This window comes from Rhinopithecus bieti, unplaced genomic scaffold, assembly GCF_001698545.2.
Source record: "Rhinopithecus bieti isolate Rb0 unplaced genomic scaffold, ASM169854v2 scaffold_947, whole genome shotgun sequence".
In the NCBI taxonomy this organism is placed as follows: Eukaryota; Metazoa; Chordata; class Mammalia; order Primates; family Cercopithecidae; genus Rhinopithecus; species Rhinopithecus bieti.
The window spans coordinates 6610866-6630765 of NW_016803664.1; the positions used below are offsets into that span (position 1 = coordinate 6610866).

At 37.2% G+C, this 19900-nt stretch overlaps 1 protein-coding gene across 33 annotated transcripts in view; it reads right to left on the bottom strand.

Moving 5' to 3' along the window:
* Positions 1-1605: 1605 nt before the first annotated feature.
* CAMK2D (calcium/calmodulin dependent protein kinase II delta) overlaps positions 1606-19900 on the bottom strand; it is a 329629-nt gene continuing 311334 nt past the window's right edge. For 14 of the 33 annotated variants that reach the window (XM_017847851.1, XM_017847773.1, XM_017847809.1 and 11 more), the window contains 5 exons: positions 14636-14711; positions 9319-9413; positions 6533-6761; positions 4928-5023; positions 1606-3717 (listed from right to left, as the gene is read on the bottom strand). In XM_017847851.1, coding sequence (XP_017703340.1) covers positions 4957-5023; positions 6533-6761; positions 9319-9413; positions 14636-14711 — 467 coding nt within the window. In that variant the 3' untranslated portion in view covers positions 1606-3717; positions 4928-4956. Of the gene's footprint in view, positions 3718-4927; positions 5024-6488; positions 6762-9318; positions 9414-14635; positions 14712-19900 lie in introns of all 33 variants that reach the window. The other 19 variants (XM_017847937.1, XM_017847914.1, XM_017847837.1 and 16 more) reach the window with 2 other exon arrangements.

Sequence of the window (19900 nt, forward strand, 5' to 3'; positions counted from 1 at the left end):
ATCTGCTATCAACTTTTCCTACTCCAGTCTGCAGGAGAACATTCCAGCTCTCTTCTGAGAATTGGTTTTGTTTGAGAGAAAAGCAGGAACGCTGTAATTGCTTCGTGCTGCTTTCTCAGGTCAGGGTGGTTTATGACAGCTATTGTTCAGCTCATGGACACACGGTCTAGTATGCTATCTTCACTGCAATCATTTTGTACATTCTCATCTTTAAAAAATCTGATAGACCACAGAGCCATGAAAGGTTCATAGAAGTCAGTAGGATTTTATTCAATGAAATCACTCGAAAGCTGTGTCATCTATGTTTACCCTTAAATTATAATTCTTCTTACACAAAAATTTGAAATTTGAGTTAACATTAATATTCCTTGAAAATTTCCTTAGAACATACTGATTTACTACTATATTTCATTTTTCCTACATTCAGCTAGATGACCACTTCATTTGGTGTCTCTCAGTATCCTGCTGAGACATTTGAGTCCGAATATATACTCAGCAGTAACAGTAAACCTACATAAAGAGGGCAGCCCAACAGCAAAACAAGAGTTGCATACCCTCCTGAGTAAAGAATAATAACAATACGAATATTAATATCAGTGATCAGAATAGTTACATTGCTACCATTTAATTTCTATCAAATATCATTCTAGTCACTCTGTACCCATTAATTCTCACAATATCTTTATTAAATTGGTATGTTTATTCTCATTTTACAACTATGGGAACTGAGGTTCAGAGGGAAGAGGTAACTTGCTCAGAGCATCAAGACAATGGTGAGAGAACCCATCATTAAATCCAGGACCATCTGAGTACACTTTGAGGCTTCTGTTATCAAAAGGGGTCGGCCTCAATTCAACAACTATTTGTCAATGATATCTCCATTCCTGGCCCTGGTTTGGGTTTAGGAATGCAATGATGAATACACAGTTCTTGCCCACAGCGACATTATACTGCAGTAGAGGAAACACAAATAGAAATATATTTTCAAAACAATGTGGTTGGCAGGAGAGGTAAATACAATCTATTATGCAAGTATTGAGAGGGAAGGCAAGCCCAGAATAGAGCCTAGGAAGGTTTGCTGTGGAGCATGATGCTCTACACTGAATCTTAGGAAAGAGTAAGAAGTAGTGGAAGACTATTTATTCTAGGTAAGAAACATAAACACCATGAACAGCATAAACAGGCATGTGAGCAAGTGGATGTTTTTAGCAAATCAAAAGAAGCTGAGCATCCATGTATGCTCAAGTTCAAGTTGGGAAGTAGCAGGAGCTGGGGTGCTTGCCTATATCCCAGAGATGATAACACCAAAGCGTTACAAGGTCAGGTTCGTGTTTAAAAAAAAGCAGCCATGTGAAGGCTGGATTGGAGGGTATAGTATAGAGAAGCTTTTAGGAATCTTAGTTGTTAACTATGTTGTTTTCAGCAACATTTTCCCAGAAGAGACCATTGTTTTGCTCATAGAGAACTATTAACTTGCCATTCCCACCAAGTGCAAATTGTCATGTACTAAATGAGGCCAGAGCAGGACACACTGCCCTTGACACTGGCCAGCACCATGCAGGCATAAATACAGTAGCTCTTCTGAAGAAATAAAGATGGACGCACTGTCAGCAGAAATCACAAATTTATTAACTCTTAAATATATCAATCAGTCATTTACCATTATGGCAAGAAATATATACAGTGTCCCATGGTAAACTGCAGTGTTTCAAAATGATAGAAGATAATAAATGTGTAATTCATTTGTGGTGGAGAGAACAAATCACAATTTCCTCACATCTTAGTGCGGAAGACAAACTTGATCTACAGTAATACTTCAACACCACATGCTAAAAGTGTAAAAAAAACACTCTACACCTATTTTTTTCTTTAAATACATGTATGCCACGTATAGCTGCTTCACAAAAAGGTAAAAGAAATTAAAAGGGTAAAAATGAGGCCATTATTTTTTCACAGATCTCATTGGCAGGTTAACATGGCTCAATATATTGACTGTATATATTTATTTTAAATATATATTGTTTTAAATTGTGTAATAATTATCAGAAAAGCTTCAACCCATCTACCATACATCCACTAGCAATAATATCTAAGATGATTAGTAATCAACACAGAAAGGTGAGATGAGAGAAAAGAGGAAGGGTTGTTTTTGTTGCTTTGTTTTCCTTTTTTGCTTCTGCTTTAAAAACAGGCTTCTGAGGACTGTGAATTACTATCGTTAAAATAACAATGACAGAGATTCCATGCACTATAAAGCATTTCAGAGAAGAGAACAAAAAAAATCACAGGAATTGAATCAACAAAGGAAAAATGAGAAGCACAAAGAAAACCTAGGACATTTCCCTTTTTGTTTTAAACTGGAAAATCCTAACTCCTTGGAGGAAGATAACGATACTCTGATTCAAGAGAGAAGCTAAAAAACACAAGTCACAAAGATCAAGTTCAAAACACTTATGAGAATGGCAAACATTTGTAAGCCTCTCTAACATTAGAACACTAGCTAGTGATGATGCAGAAGTGACCCTTTCATTCCCCAAGGCGGAGGTGAGTGCGTTTGCATAAAACCCCCTCTGCTATCAACTTGGTATCCTCCTGGCAACTGTCCCAATCAGTAAGACGTTGCAGTCACAGGAGGAACTTGCTTTTATCCTAAGTTTAAACAATTCAAATACCTCTAACATAGTTAGGATACCTAAGTCCAAAGTAGAGCTTAAGCAGAATTATAAACCTTTAAAATCTTGACAACATTTTTGTGGGCCCTGAAGATGATCAAAAGTGCTAGTTGAGCCACCTTCAAAAGGCTTTTATTTCCTTTTTACCTTCATTATGCAAATTTCACTTTTTTTCTTTTCTCACACACTACTGGCCGGCCTCCTCAAAAAAGGAAAAGGGAAAAAAGTAAGAAAAGAATGGAACAAAAGAAAAATAAAAAAGGAAGCAAACGAAAGGAACAAAGAAACAGGATAAAGAAAAGAGATCACAGATTCGAGAAAGAAAAACAATTCAATTCAGCAAATTCACCAAAACAATGTGAATATATCCTAAAGTGATTAAACTCAGAAATGATGTGAATTTTTCCAGTTTACACAGTTTGACCAAAAAGAGCATGGCTTTATGTGGTAGCAAACCACATTCTTGCTTCTACTTTCATAAGTGATTTTGCCCACATATCAACCCACTTTAATTGTTAATCAGCAAAACTTCCCATGAAAAATCATCCATTTTAACCAGGATCACACCAGGAAACTGAAGGTATATTTTTTTACCTTAAAAAAAACAAAAACAAAACAAGAAAACCAAAAAAACCAAACAAGCCAAAACAGATTAACAGCAAAGAGTTCTAAAAAATTTACATTTCTCTTACAAACTGTCATTCAGAGAACAATAGTTCTTAAGTCTGTTAAATCTTGGCATTAACAGAGAAACTTGATGAAGGGTTGTACTTGGAATATTGTGGATTTTTTCTTTTGTCTAATCTCCCCTATTGTTTTGCCAACAGTAATTTAAGTTTGCAAGGAACATCCCCGTAGTTGAAGTGTAAACAATGTACAGGAAGGAATATATGATAAGATGATGCATCACATATGCATTACATGTAGGACCTTCACAACTTCATGCACTCAGAAACATGCATGAAGAGGAGGAGAGGACGGCCCATGGTCACCATCCAGGTGCCTTGAGAACAGAGAATGCAGAAGTGGCACTGTTGATATTTAGCTGAAAGGAGAAAGGGGGAGGAAGAAATCAATTATATTGTTTTACAAAATATCATCAAATTGCTTTGCCATAGATTTGATTACACTACGGTTTTATAACTTGGCTAACAAATAGATTGAAAACACTATGTATAAGAGATGTTTGCTTGTGATCATTACAGGAAGAAACATACAATGTTACACAAAGACAGTATTAAAATAGAAAATGAGTATTAATTATTTTTTCACACAAAGCTAAGCTAAAAATAAAGAGACAGGGACACAGGCTTCAGTCACATTATGAAATCTAAGTATGCATCTTAAGCATTCCTGTTTACTGGACAAATTAGTAAATGAATATAATCTTTTTGCTGAAATAGACTTAAAATTCAAGTTCATCCTTAGCTTTTGTTATTATTATTAGATTCCTTGGGAAATCAAACCTAGAAGTCAATTTAACAAGGAATATAGTCTCAAAAGTAAAGAGAACATCATTACTCTCTTTAATTGGAGCTCTCCTTTGTTGAAAGCAACAGCTGGGAGCACTATTTGTTAAAAGCTCTGATAAGGTTTAGTTCTCTGAATGAGGCAAATATTCACAACAGCACCATACATATCTGAATACTTGTAACCCAAGTCTAAGAAACAACTAATTAAAAACAACAATAAAAGCATGAAGTTAATTACAGTCAACTTTCAATTATCCTCTGGAATTACCCACTTTGTGAGTTTAAAATTTCAGCTTGACTTCCTCCTGTGGCCTGTGCTCATGGTCAAGCACCATTATATTCAGTCAGGCACAGCAAATTGATTTACACATTCACCATAGCCAGCTGCTTATGGAATTGCATCCTCTTGAAAGAATGGTTAAGACACCAAAGGATTCTAAAGCTTAATATAAATTAAGTCCGGATAATTGAGAGTTATCTGAACTGACCTAGACATAATTTACTTTTGATGTGAAAACTTCAGGATTCTAACATGACATAATCCACATGTTGGAAAAAATTCATTTCAGTGTTTATTACCTTTAAAATAAGGATTATGCTACCAAAAAGGGCTGAATGTTAGATTCAAAAGCTCATGCAAGATTGCTATGAATTTTCAAAGACCTTGTATGGTTTTCATTGAATATTATGCAAGAAAAGATATCCTCAAAAGGAAGGAAAACAGCCATGCAGCTTTTCATTCAGCTCCAATCACAAAGTATCACGGAGCAGGATGTTACTTACAAGACCCATATGTGAATGATTTTCAGGCCTTAGATGTTTTGCCACAAAGAGGTGCCTCCTGAGAAGTTTTCTTTCCCATTTGGAATACAGGGTGGCCTATTAAGAGAAGCCCCATTTAAGCCACCTGGCATAAAATGAAGTTTTCTTGAATAGGCTTCATCCCATAAACACTTCAGGGAATTGCAAAAAAACCTAACCCTCTGGTACTGTATGAATGTAACCCCTTCTATATTAACTGGTGATTTGTGCTGTACCTCTTTGGTGTAAAAAACACACAAAAACAGGTGTCTTCATTATCTTCATATTCCTCTTGTGTTTTTCTCTTAATTACATAGCTATGGTTTTGAGAATAAATTTCAGCCTATTGTTTGGTTTGGTTTTTTTTGTCCCTGTTGACCCACTTTTTACAAATCCAACAGTGATATATAAGTATTAAGTCTATACAGAAGGCCTTTGAAAACCACTGTGGTATGTTATCAAACTAAGAAATCATGATGGATTCTCTGGAGTGAGTTGAATGGCTGTTTGTATGAATCCCCATTCCAAATCCCACATATTAACAGGTGATCCTGGTGAGATCATTCGGAAAGAGATCAACAGTGGACCAAACTTCTACACTGAGTTTAAACTCTTCTTGTTTTCATATCACTCCACTTTACTAATAAACCTATTTTCAATTATTCCTCTTTACTCTAGTTGTAACCGGCATTCCTTACCAATAATGTTCTATCATATTAAACTAAATCCTGATATTGTACTTTTCTTCATGATGCTCCTTTAGCTTGGACTATTCTGCTTTGTTTTTTCTATCTTTCTATGTCTCTAAATTCTACTCATCATTTAAGATTTTGTCCAAAATTCTATCTTATACACAAAGTGTACTTCCAAACTGTTATAAACAGTTTACACTGTTCATTAATTTTACTGTATTCTGAAGTTGATGATAAAGTTTATTATATCATTTTTTTCTTTAGAATCAATGATTGACTAAACGAGAATACATGTTCCTTGAAAGCAATATCTTTTACCTTGTGTTGAATCTGGCACAGGTTAAGCACCTAGGAGATTCACAATAAATATGTGCCTAATCGCGACTGGAAAAGCAAACGATATCTGAGGTAGAGTGGTGAGGTGAGAACGACATTGCACTACCTGACAATGGCCTTTTAAATGCGGTCTCTGTAACTGAGCTTTAGGGGATCATCCATGAAATGAAACTCCTGATAATGTATTGGCCATTTTAGAAACTCCACCCTATGCTTTCCTCTGATATCCCCTTCTGTCAATTGAGAAAATGAAGTCACAAATATTTTGCCTTATTATACAAATCCCCTAGATTTAACCCTGTGAGATTTTGATAAGGTAGTCTCTAGTCCTATGCAAACCTATTGTATACTGCTCTGTAGCAAGTTTCAACCCACAAATGGCTGATCTGATTGATCTTTCCAGAGAATCATAAACCTTTCCCGTGAAGGCATTTATTTTCATCAGTGTAACCAACTACCAGCATTAAATAACATACACCACACTATTAACAATGGAATAAGTAGAAGAAGCTGACCATGGGTATATTAACAAAGAAGCTGACAGCCTGGGAATATTTACTTGATGGGTACTGTTGGTGACCCCGAGCGATGAAAATGAACATTCTGCCACTTTCCATCCCGACGGTGCCACACACGAGTCTCTTCTGACTGCATTGTCTTTGGCATTCCACTGCCATCCATGTACTGTGTGAGCCTAATATATGCTATGCAGGCGGCATCATCCCCTACCAGATGTACATGAGGGTTTAGAATAATAGTGTGGATTGGTTTATTGCTTTTGGACAAAGCTGAAAGAGAAAAACAAGAAAAGCAAAATTTAGTTTCTATGTAAAGGAAACTAAAACCAGTAATAACATCAGTTAGGACCAATACATGAAATGCCATTTATTCAGTCAGTAATTAATTAGTTAATTAATCTACTATTTATACTAATCTGGTACTGGGCACTGTACAAAGCAAGGAAAGAACAAAAGTGGATGCAGTCTTTCTTTTATCTGGTTTCCTTCACAGGCATTTATATGCTCCTTTGGAAATTCTGATTGGGTGAGAAAGCTGGAGAGATTATTTACGAAGGAAAGTGGTTAGAAACAGAAATCACAATATGAACAGAGGTGAAGAAGGCCTGGCCCAGGTGTGCCAAGCAGTTCCTGTCTTTTCCAGGAATGAACTGCTGGGAGAGTTGACCAGGGATCTTGTGGTGGTGTTTGTTTTTGTTAGTTGGTGAAGTACGTGGGAGAAGGGCAATATATCAAGTTTCAGGTATGGATATCACCGTCTCCAAAATAAGGCTGGCGGTAGCCTTTGAACAAGCCTATGAACTTGTTTCTCATCTCATCCTCTGAGTCCTCCACATACTAGAGTCTATTCCATGATAGTCCACTGTGATCATCTGATAAACATTCAAAATGTGGTGTTGGCACACAGCCTGATTCTGATCTTCTAGCTCTTTCCCTTGCCTGAGTAGCCCTCACTATGCTTCAGACTCTGGTGTTTTAACAGTAGCTACCAATTCTAATTATTCAATCACCAAGAGATATGAGGAAGATTAGGGCACATCACTTACTGATGCTGTTCCTTTCTTAGATCACTAGAAAACGTTGAATTGTTTTTAGCTGTTATCCAAACATGCTTTCCATTCTCAGAAAACATCTATTCAAATTATACAAAATACTATTATAGTCACCTGAATACCCCATTATGAAGGAATTACATTTATGGAACATGATGTATAGTGTTATGCTGAAATAGGTTAAAATATTAATGGGTTAATTCTTTCATTAGGGATCAGACGATGTCAATAGAGAGTTAATTGGAGGAAACATGAGATGCTATCAGAACACTGGAATATAGGGAATATGATAACATTTACTGAAACTTTGTTAGAGAGAATTTATCAAATAGTTCTTTTTGTTTATTTGTTTGTAAATGCCTAATGCATATAAGAAAAAGTAACTCATTCAACACATCTTACTTCGAAAATCCATGCCAAAGCAGACATTCTTATCAAAGCTTATAATTACTGAAAGTGATGTGATTATCCCAATTATTCCTATAATACCTTTCTTCTTGAATTCAATAAGATCTCTGCAAAAATAGTACATTCACTTAATGCAATATGCAAACACAGCATAATGTCTAATGTCATTAGGTGTAAGGAAAAGAGAAGGATAAAGGGAATTCCTGGTTTACATTTTCTTGATGACCTGAAGGATTTCTGCAGGATGAACTTCTTTTGTCACCTTCTTTGAAAAGTGGCGGTTTCCTCTGAAACTACCACAATTCTTAAAACTTGAATTGAAAGATTTATCTGATTACTTAACTTGATTTTCATTTTACTTTGAAAATAAGCATCACATATGCTTGAAAGCACTCTTCTATGTTGAATATTTTGGCATGGTGTGGTTTTAAAAAATTTTTTCCTCCTATTTTTTCCTTTTCTTATTTTTAAAATTTGAGACAGGATCTCATTCTGTCACCCAGGCAGGTGGTATGATCAAAGCTCACTGCAGCCTCAATCTCCTGGTCTCAAAGTGATCTCCCATCTCAGCTTCCCAAGTAGCTGGGACTACAGGTGCTTGTCATCATGCCTGGTTAATTTTTGTATTCTTTGTAGAGATGGGGTCTCACTATGTTGCTCATATTGGTTTTGAATTTCTGGCCTCAAGCTATCCTCCCACCTCAGTCTCCTAAAGTGTTGGGACTACAGGCATGAGCCACTGTGCCTGCCTAATTTTTTTATATATAGTTTTATGAAAACGTGAAATAACATTTTTTGTAACTGATTTATAGCCTATATTATCCATTAACTGGAACTTGCTTGAAGTGTATTCAATCAACATTACTTTTTTTTTTTGAGATGGAGTTTCACTCTTGTTGCCCAGGCTTATGATCTTGGCTCACTGCAACCTCTGCCTCCCGGGTTCAAGCAATTCTCATACCTCAGCCTTCCAAGTAGCTGGGATTACAGGTGTGCGCCACCATGCCCAGCTAATTTTGTATTTTTAGTGGAGATGAGGTTTTACCCTGTTGGTCAGGCTGGTCTCGAACTCCTGACCTCAAGTGATCCACCCGCCTTGGCCCCCAAAGTGCTGGGATTACAGGCATGAGCCACGGTGCCCAGCCAACATTAATTTTTATACAAAGATATTTTTTAAAACACACCAAAACTGTAAGCCAAGCCTGACATATTTTTTTTTTACAATTTTGAATACAAAACAATTATATGTTTCAAATGCTGGATGAAGGTGAAAACTCTCATTGTAGAAAAGAGCCAAAGAATCTGCAAATTTGGGAAAATTCAGAGACATTTAAAAGGGCATGTTATTAAATTAGGAATAAATGTACCATTTTCGAAGTAGAATCGGTGAAAATCCATCCCTTCCACTAAATTACCCAGAGCTTCAGGTTCAAAAGCAGTAAGGCCTGGGTCACAGATTTTTCTGTAAAAGAAAAATAAAGAAAATAACCAATTAATAGGTGCTTAATGTGTTTTGTTGTTTCATGTGTAAACATTCTGATTTATTAGTCGCTGAAGGAAAGAGCCTCTAAAACAATGAAATAAAATGTTCTATCAAAACCTTGGCAAGGTGGGTTGAGGAGCAGACTCTGAAAAGACATTTTGCAGAGAACTCTGATAGGAACAAACTAATTTATCCAGTTCAAGCAGATGATAATATACAATATTTTAGGAGGCCCCCTTTTACAATTTCTACTTTTTTATTTTTAAGGTGAATTTTCCAGTTTTTCTAACTCTTGATTGAGGTTTACTATTTTTTAAAAATGCTCTCCAAGTCCTTTTGTCCAAGTTTAAGACACTCTCCAAATCCTATAAAACTATCTTTGAATCTGAAATTAAATACTTCTGGAATAATAATAATAATTATTATTATTTTTGAGAGAGAGTCTTGCTCTGTTGCCCAGGCTGGAGTGTAGTGGTGCAATAATGGCTCACTGCAGCCTCAACCTTCCAGACTCAAGCAATCCTCCTGCCTCAGCCTCCCTAGTAGCTGGGAGTATTGACGTGTAGTACCACACTGGGTTAATTTTTAAATTTTTATTTCTAGCAGAGATGGGGTTTCCTTATGCTGCCTAGGCTGGTCTCTAACTCCTAGGCACAAGTGATCCTCCCACCTGACCTCCCAAAGTATAGGATTACAGGGGTAAGCCCGGTACCACGCTTAGCCCTGGAATAATTTTTGTTGGACCACATCTTCTACATTCATGTCAAACATGTATATGACAATTGACTTGAAAGAAAGTATCACACCCTACACTTCCTGGCAATGTCCACGAGACTTACATCTTATTATTGTGTTTAAGTTTATTTTATTTTTAAAATGAAATCAATAGGAGGTTCAAATGCTCATACTGGTTTTCTTTCTTAATCCTAGAAGTATGATTCAATAAAGGGGTGTGCAATTTTAAATATTTGGAAAAAACCAATGAGCTTTCTTTGGAGAAATTTATTTATTCAGTAAAGAATTGCTGAACATCAACTATGTGGCAGATATTCTTCAAAACAAGCAATTATAATACAATAATCAATACCAGAATAGATGAAAATGTGAAGTGCTCAAAAAACAGATTACTAATAGACAGTGAACAGGAAAGGTTTAAGAGAGGAAGAAAATGTGAGCTGGGCTTTGAAGAATAAGTAAGAGTTTTCCAGGTATGTGGGAGGTGGTGGGCAGGAGGAGGACAGCAAGTGCAATGGTCTGCTGCTGTGAAAATGCAGAGTACGCTTGGGGAATGATGACTGGTTGCTTGATATGGAAAGCAAGGTCACTGTGTTATGTGTGTAAGGCCCCTGGAAATGTAGACAGGAAAATATTTCCTTTGGGCCTATGGTGATCAGGGTAGGCTTCTCAGAGAAGGTGACAAGATCTGGATTTGAAGAACGAGTGGGAGTTCACAAGGTAGATCAAATGGAGTAGAAATCAAAGGATTTTGGACTGTTTATTAATTTGCCCCAAAGGGTAATACAGTGGATGGGGCCACATCTAATTTCATAGAGAAATTCCCCTTTGGGGGTGGCAAATTTTTTTTAATGTTCAACAGAAATACAAATTTCAAAAGTCTATCTCACTGTACTTCCTCAAAGTGCAGTACTGTTTATAGAACGTGGAACCGGTATTATTTAAAGAATACTTTTAAAAAGTAGAAATCACAGTGGATATCCTTTGTGCCTTAAAGATGGCGGGGGCAAGGATTACAACCTTCACTTCAGACTGCCTGCTGGGTAGGCGTTTCTAAGCTTAAAATCAAATATATATAGTCTCTTTCTAAGAAGCAAAATGGGAAGAACAGCGTTCCTATGGTAACAAGAATTTATTCTGCCAGGGGCTATTACTTCCTCTATAAATATGGTTTTTGGTTGTCATTATCAGTGAACCACAATTTCTTACTGCCTTACATCAGTACTAACATAATCTGGGAATCACAGGGCCATGATGGATCTTCTTACCCAACCATGAAAAGAGTCAATATATTTGGAAATGTTCCTATCTATCTATCTATCTATCTATCTATCTATCTATCTATCTACCTACCTAATCATCCATCTACCTTATAAAAGGCTTTGGATTAATAAAAGATCCACAAAGCTGCCATTTGACATGTGGGTGTGTGTGATCTGAACAGGTGTTCTAAGGACCAGCTGACAGGGATACATCAGTACATTCTACCATCCCAAAAGCTCTCTAATGGCAGCCCTCTTGGATTAGCTCTGGCTGGAAAGTACAAAATCAGGCCAGATTATAGGTCTCCATAGGCAAAGATATTAGTGAACTGATGTGTTCCCAAGGTTTAGCATTATTTAAAATATCCTATTTTAAACTGTCTGAGAATATAGGAAACATACACTTTTGCCTGGCTACAATTGCTCCCTATATAATAGTAGTATCTGTTTATAAATTGAGAAAGAATAGAAAAGAAGCAGGAAAAAAATTCATACACAAATTTACCTCTCAGAGGCAACTTCTTTTTTTCTTTTTGACAACAACAAACACAACTTTTTATCATTCCACAAGGAAATGCTATTGCAAAAAAAAGATTTTTTAAAAAGAGAATATTCTTATTCTTCAAATAATCATATGTATCTAACAAGGATATAACAGCAACAAGAATTTTAAAAGCAGGTTCTATGGCACAGCTATAAACAGTTGTTTAATAGGGAACTGTTGTCTCTGAAAACAGACTGTTCTTTTAACTCCAATTTTACTATATCTTTTATTCCAAGTATGCCTTATTAGGTCATAATAACAAATTGATACACTCGTACACATGTATATGCATGTGTTTATACATATATGCACACACATTTAATTTATAAGAAGAAGCTCCTGATATAGTTTCATTCTTACATTTAGCTAATCTCTTCCATATTTTATATTTGGTGTTTATTTATAACTAATGATAAAAGTAATACTTGCTTACTTTTATAAAAGGCAGGAAAAAAATTCACCTGTAATTTTACCTCTCAGAGGCAACTTCGTTTTTTCTTTTTAAAATCTAATTTGGCATATTTCATTCCACTTTTAATACTTTTTATTTATGTATTTATTTTTGAGATGGAGTTTCACTCTTCTTGCCCAGGCTGGACTGCAATGGTACGATCTCAGCTCACTGCAACCTCTGCCTCCCAGGTGCAAGCGATTTTCCTGCCTCAGCCTCCTGAGTAGCTGGGATTACAGTCATGGGCCACCACACCTGGTTAATTTTGTATTTTTAGTAGAGACAGGGTTTCTCCATGCTGGTCAGGCTAGTCTTGAACTACCGACCTCAGGTGATCTGCCCACCTTGGCCTCCCGAAGTGCTGGGATTACAGGTGTGAGCCACCACACCTGGCACTTTTAATACTTTTTACTTTTGTAGTTTTAATAATTATGTACATACTCTTTTATGTCCTGCTTAAGTTTCAGTAAAAAATCATAAATATTTTTCCAGGTTGCTAGAAACTCAACATAACCATTGTACCAAAGATGACTTAATGGGAACTGTACTGCTTCAGTATATATCTTTGTTCACAAATTTTTGCTCATGTTTTACATAAAAAATTTATACTCATGTTAAATTCTTATAAATAGAATTATAGTATTACAGTAAAGTAAGCCTTTATAAAAGTTTTCAGGTATATAATAACAGATTATATAACAAAATATATTAATAATCCCCCCATCTCTGCCACTACTGCCATCCTGAAAGTTTGCACCCAATTGTGTTTTATTCCATTGTATAGGAAAGTCACCACTGTCCTGCAGTTTCTGCACCTTGGTGGCTGTCAGCAGAGTTTATATGTCTGCTGATTTTATAGGCAGAAGAGGCTCTTGCATTCAAGTTTGCATATACTTAATTAGTAAACATAAACATGCCTTTATTAGTTTACTTATCATTTATATTTCCTCCTCTGATAATAGTCAGTTCATGTTCTTTACCTATTTTTCTACTTTTCAATCATATTCACGTAATATAAAAAATTAACTTTTGACATATGTTTTGAAAATGTTTTTCTAAGTTTGTTTGCCTCTTACTTTTATTCTTGGCTTTTAATTAAAGTATACACATGTTACCTATTTAGGTATAATCATATTATGTTCTCACTTATGATTTTATCTTCAGGTTTTGGATCTTTCTAGCCAGAGATCAGATTCAATCTCTGTTTTACATTTAAGTCTTTCACTGGAGTGGAACTCATGAGTTGCATGGTGTAAGGAGAAGGCCCTGTTTAAATTGAATGCTTTATTTTTACTTCAGCGAAGTAATTTCCTTCATAGTTCCTATGATCCAGGAGTTTATAAACTTTAAATAAGCATTGGAACCCATCCTCAAGTAAAGTTTTCCTTAAGATATAAACATATGAAAGAGATGGAGATAAAGTTGAACTGTACTGGCTGAAGAGAGAAGGCTGCCTCATGTCACCTCCTAATCTCTTTCTCTGCCCCAGAACCTCTGCAGAACTTCAAGGGAAAACATTTCTTAAGCTGAAATGCACATTTTACGTGCTTTCCTTTTTTGCGTGTGTTTTTGCTCACATGAATTGCTCTGCCTGGATTGCCCTTTACTCATCTGGACTTGTGTGTGTGTGATACGGGAGTGGTTATACATCTGCGTATTTACAAAGAAATCTCCAATCACTGGATCAGAAGTCAAGTCTTCTCTCTGTGAACTCTTTTTTTCTTTTCTTTTTTTTTTTTTTGAGACAGGGTCTCATTCTGTCACTCAGGCTGGAGTGCAGTGATGTGATCATGGCTCATTGCAGCCTTGACCTCCTGGGCTTAGGTGATCCTCTTGCCTCAGCCTTCTAAGTATGTGGGACTACAGGTGTGCCCCACTATGCCTGACTAATTTTCAAACTTTTTGTAGAAATGGGGTCTTGTTCTGTCACCCAGGTAGGTCTCGAACTCTTGGCCTCAAGCAATCCTCTGACCTTGGCCTCCCAAAGTGCTAGGATTACAGGTGTGAGCCACTGTGCCTGGCCTCTGAAATCTTAAATAAATTTTTCTCTCCTAGGGGCACTTAGTCATTTATACCATGAAATAAAACTATTGTTGACATATCAAATCTGGAGTTAAATATATGCAAATTTAGATATATTGAAGAATGCATTCATATAACAAATATATTTACCATATGCATGAAAGCAAAGTAAACATCTGCTACTCACGTGTAGGCTTCAAAGTCCCCGTTGTTGATAGCTTCGATCAGTTGTTCAGTGACTTTGATAATCTCTTGCTTTCGTGCTAAAGGCAAAAATAAAGAGTTGGGTGAGAATAAAAGACAAAAGTCATATAAAACGTTCTTTTTCACTTTTATTTTTTGAGATAGGGTCTCACTCTGTCACCCAGGCTGGAGTGCAGTAGCGCGATCATGGCTCCCTACAGCCTTGACCTCCTGGGCTCAAGTGATCCTCCCACCTCTGCCTCCCAAAGTGCTGGGATTATGGGTGTGAGTCACTGTGCCCAGCCAGAATCTGCATTTTAACATGACTCTCAGGTGACCTCTGAGTACATTCATGTTGGAAAGCACTGCTATTTTCCATTTGTTTGAAAACAACAGTCACCTGAAAGGTCAAGGTTATGTTTTTTAAAATTAGTTTTTACAACCTTAAACAACTTGATTGGATTAGTAAACATATTTCTCTCCATAGTTAACAAATGTTATTAAAAACAATAATCTCAAAAAGTATCATTCTAACAATATAGGTCTATCTTCAGAGTAAAGATGATATCTTGCATTGAGATACTGAACTTTACATAATTATTTGCATTTTCTCACTATTCTGCTTGACTGACTCTACAAGAGGATGCTGACACTTTGGCCTCTGTATTTAGACGAATGGCCTTTAGTAAACTACAAATTGAAGAAGTGACATATGAATCAATACTGTAGATGTAAGCAGATAATCAGATGAAAGCCTCCAGGTATAGCTGTCAAACCCAACAGCAATCATGATTTGTTTCTATTCCTAGCCCATAATTGGTGAAATTATTAATAGTTGGTTTGGCTCAAATCCTATCTATTCAGTGAATTTGTTTCTGCTGACATCTGTCTCAAGTGTTCTTTCTCTTTTTCAAAAGCCTGCAGAATCTGTATTACTCACCTGGCAATTATGCATATGCTATCTCTTGATACCTTCTTTAGTTTAAAACACATTATTACTTGTTTTAAATTGTTATTAAACTTTCTGTACTGTGTAATGTGTCTTCTTCGTTAACTTAAAAGCTCCCCGAGGGCAAAGAACATTTTATTTTCCTATATAGCCTAAAAAGCTTTGTTCAATGTCTTTTATGGAATAGATGCTCAATATTTGTGAATTTAATCAATTGAGACTAATAATAACCTTTATTTCTTATAAAGAAATTTGTTCTCTTACTTATAAAATTACTGCATGAAATATTTTAGAAATCAAATTTTACTGGATTTTAGGAATATTGTGATAGTCCCTTAAAATCACTGACGATAGACTGGGAATCACAAAATGTTACCTCCCATCTTATCTTACTGAGGTAGTGAGGCTGCTATTGATCACGAAAACAGCTGACCTCTGGTTTTGTTCTTTATTGAGTAAAGAAACCAGTTTGCGCTTTTTATGAATCTGATATTCATTAAACAGATTGTAACCACAAACTTAAATGCTTACTTTCACTCTGAAACTTCAGGTTACCTAGGTGATGACAGTATTTAAAAATAAGTTTTCTATAAATCAAATTTTACTTCATTGAGACTCTATATGAGACTATATCATAACAAATACAAGTAATAAACTATCCTATAAAATGTGATTAAGTTAGTCCATAATATGGTCGCCAACGATGTCAAGGTCTATAATATTAAAAAATCACTATATGGGTTAGAATTCATATTTAGTTAACGTAATTACTTTTTGTTTATGTAAAGTAACATAACGCAGCTCCTACAGAAGTCCAAAATGTTTCTCGCCCTTGCTCATTTGATTGATGAATATCAATAATACATTTAAAAGCAAAACATACTGACAGAAGTGGTATCAGGGCATGATTTTGTAATAAGGATGCTGCCAGTGACACATTTTAGCTTAATTCAGTTAAGCAATAGGTGATTCATCCGTCTGTGGCCTCAACAGTATGAACATTTGGCAAAAGCTAATGACAGCTGACCCGATTCTGGAACATAAGGGACAAGGGTGAGGAGGATCTCAGAAAACGAGATGATAAAAATGTGACCACCAAAACTTCCTTCTCACATGAAATCCTCATTTCAAACTAACAGATTTTTATTTTATTTTTTTTTGTCTGATATACAGCTGACAGGAAAAACTACAGTTTAGAAAACATGGACAATTTGAAATGAGCATAAGATCAATGTCTTTCGTGGAGTTTCATTAGGGTAAGCCTCAGTTTATAGAGTGTGAAGAGTTCAGGATCACTTCCTGAAGTTTCTGAAAGTCTCTGCACTGCCTCACAAGCATAATATGGAATTAGAACCATCGGGTGTATATGGCCGCCTCTCACTTTCTGAACCACTACGGAAATACACATTCGCTCTTCAATATTTTGCATGCCACAACTGGCTTAAGGGTTGTCCTGCATAAACAAAGCAACACAAATTGCCTTCTCTCACTTCTTGTGCTTAGAAATGATGGTGCTTTTACTGGCAGGACAACACATGGGAATTAGCCAGGATGCTTCTGTGCTGTATCATCATAAAAACAACGTGACTCTTTTGGCTTAGGAGGGGCCTGGAACTCAGGAATCTTTAGAGTGCTTATTTCCCTGGGGCAAAGGAGCTTGAGTGAGTCATAGGCGGCACATGACAGCTGACTCTTTAAAGGAAAGCAGAAGGCTGGAAATGAATCATTTGTATATAGTAGTCAGCTTGTGGTTGGAACTGTTGTCACAAGCCCAGCATCTTACCTAGAGGAAGAGAGGGTTTGCTGCTAGCTAGCTCTACTCTCAATCAGCAGTGAGGTTAAGGAACAGTTACTGTGCCAGGGCTCTGGATAGACAAGTTGTGTGGGGAGGGGGTCCACTCTCATTTGGCCTTCCCTCTTCCTGAACACCAACTAATAACCACTCCAAAAGTCAAAGTGGGGAGAGCTTGTGACGTGTTCCTAATTATACCACGATGAATGGAAAATGTACCAGTAGTGTTCCCTGAATACCGTAGGCTTCTTCCACTCCACAGCTAGCCATTTAATCACAGGAAGCTGTTTACCTACTAGGTTTATTTCTAGAATTGAAGTGCTCCAGCCTATACTCACAGGACACAAAGTACTTTCCGGGGATTTCTAGGTTCTTAGGAAAAGGAAAAGGAGAAAACCAAGTGGGAGAGATGTTCCAGGTTCTGAGTGGAATTACTTTCCATGCAATTATGCAAAAAGAATTGGGAACATTTTCACTTTCAAATTCATACATTTTTGGCTCTTGTTCTAAGATGCCTGGAAGAGTAAGATAAGGGTGTGAATGATCCCAGTGTTTGAAAACAAAATAAAACCCAAGAACTGAGAGTAATTACATAATAAAACAACTTACAGATTTCAACATTTCCTCAAACATTAGATTTGGTTACTATAACAATATTCAGATATGCAGTGATTATTTCTTAGTTTAACAGATAAATAAAGGGATTATGGGCATTGCCCAAAGGTATGGAGTTTGCTGATCACTCCTTCCCACCTTCTTGTCTTGGAACACTCTCCTTTTACTTAACTCTCTTGCTTTTCTACATGTTCTCATTCTCATTTGTCATGTTATCCTTCCCTACCTGGATATTAAATGCTTCAATTCCTTCTAAAGACTCAATTTGAGTCCCTCTCCTTATCTCATGCTGCATCCCTAAAGTCCTGTGTACAGCAGTGCCTTAAATAGTCATCTATATTCCAATGACTCCCAAATTGCTAACCTCCTTCCTAGACTTTTCCTTCAGATCTATGTGTCAAGGCCTATTTTTTTTTTTTTTTTTTTTTTTTTTGAGACAGAGCCTTTCTCTGTCGCCCAGGCTGGAGTTCAGTGGCGCAATCTTGGCTCACTGCAAGCTCCACCACCCGGGTTCACGTCATTCTCCTGCCTCAGCCTCCCGAGTAGCTGGGACTACAGGCGCCCGCCACCACGCCTGGCTAATTTTTTGTATTTTAGTAGAGACGGGGTTTCACCATGTTAGCCAGGATGGTCTCGATCTCCTGACCTCGTGATCTGCCCGTCTCGGCCTCTGAAAGTGCTGGGATTACAGGCATGAGCCACTGCGCCCGGGTCAAGGCCTATTTTTGATCCTCCATTTGGGTATCTCAAATGGACCTCAAACCCAACATATACTGAACTGAGCTTAAGAACTTCCACCACTACAAGCCTGCTTGCTCTTCCACGGATCCATCTTGGTGAATGGCATGGCAAGATCATCTCTCAGTTGCACAAGCCAGAAAGAAACCTGAGGATCACATTTGACTCCCTAAATCCAGCACCTCAATCAAATCCATTGAGTTCTGCTGAATTTGCCTTCCTCTTCTTTTTTACTTTTTTTCCTCTTCACCCCCACTCTGGGTACAAGCATCCACCATTTCTTGTCCAGGCTCTGCAACAGCCCTCCAACTTAGTGTTTCTGCAACCAATTTTGCTCTTCACTATTCTGTTCTCTACAACGCAACCACCTCTCTCTCTGTTTCTCTCTTTTATTTAAATGCCTATCTCTTCAGATAACCCTCTATTTGAACTCTTTTAAAACCTCACTGCTCTCAGGATAGAAACTTGAAGAGAGACTACAAAACCTTGCATAATCTGGGCTCTGCCCATCTCATCAGACTCAAAGACTCTTTGAGTTTATCCTCTCCAATGCACTCTTCTTCCCTTGTTTTACCAATTCAAAATGGACACACTGCCTCCTATTACCAGCCCTTTATATGTCCTGTCTTCTCTTCTTGGAAAACCGCTTCCCCCACCCCGCCATTTACTCCTACTTCTTTTATCAGATCTCAACTCAACTATTATTTCCTCAAAAATGCCTTCCCTGGGCCAGGTGCAGTGGCTCATGCCTGTAATCTCAGCACTTTGAGAGGCCGAGGCGGGCGGATCACGAGGTCAAGAGATTGAGACCACACTGGCCAACATGGTGAAACCCCGTCTCTACTAAAAATACAAAAATTAGCTGGGCATGGTGGCGTGCACATGTAGCCCCAGTTACTTGGGAGACTGAGGCAGGAGAATCGCTTGAACCTGGTAGATGGAGGTTGCAGTGAGCTGAGATGGCGCCATTGCACTCCAGCCTGGTGACAGAGCAAGACTTCGTCTCAAAAAAACAAAAACAAAACAAAACAAAACAAAACAAAAAAAGCCTTCCCTGACCCTCATGTTAGGTCAGGTCCCTGGGATGTTATGAATTCATACATGGCTGACACCTGATCTTTTTTGTTTGATTTTTTTTTTTGAGATGGTGTCTCACTCTGTCGCCCGGGCTGGAG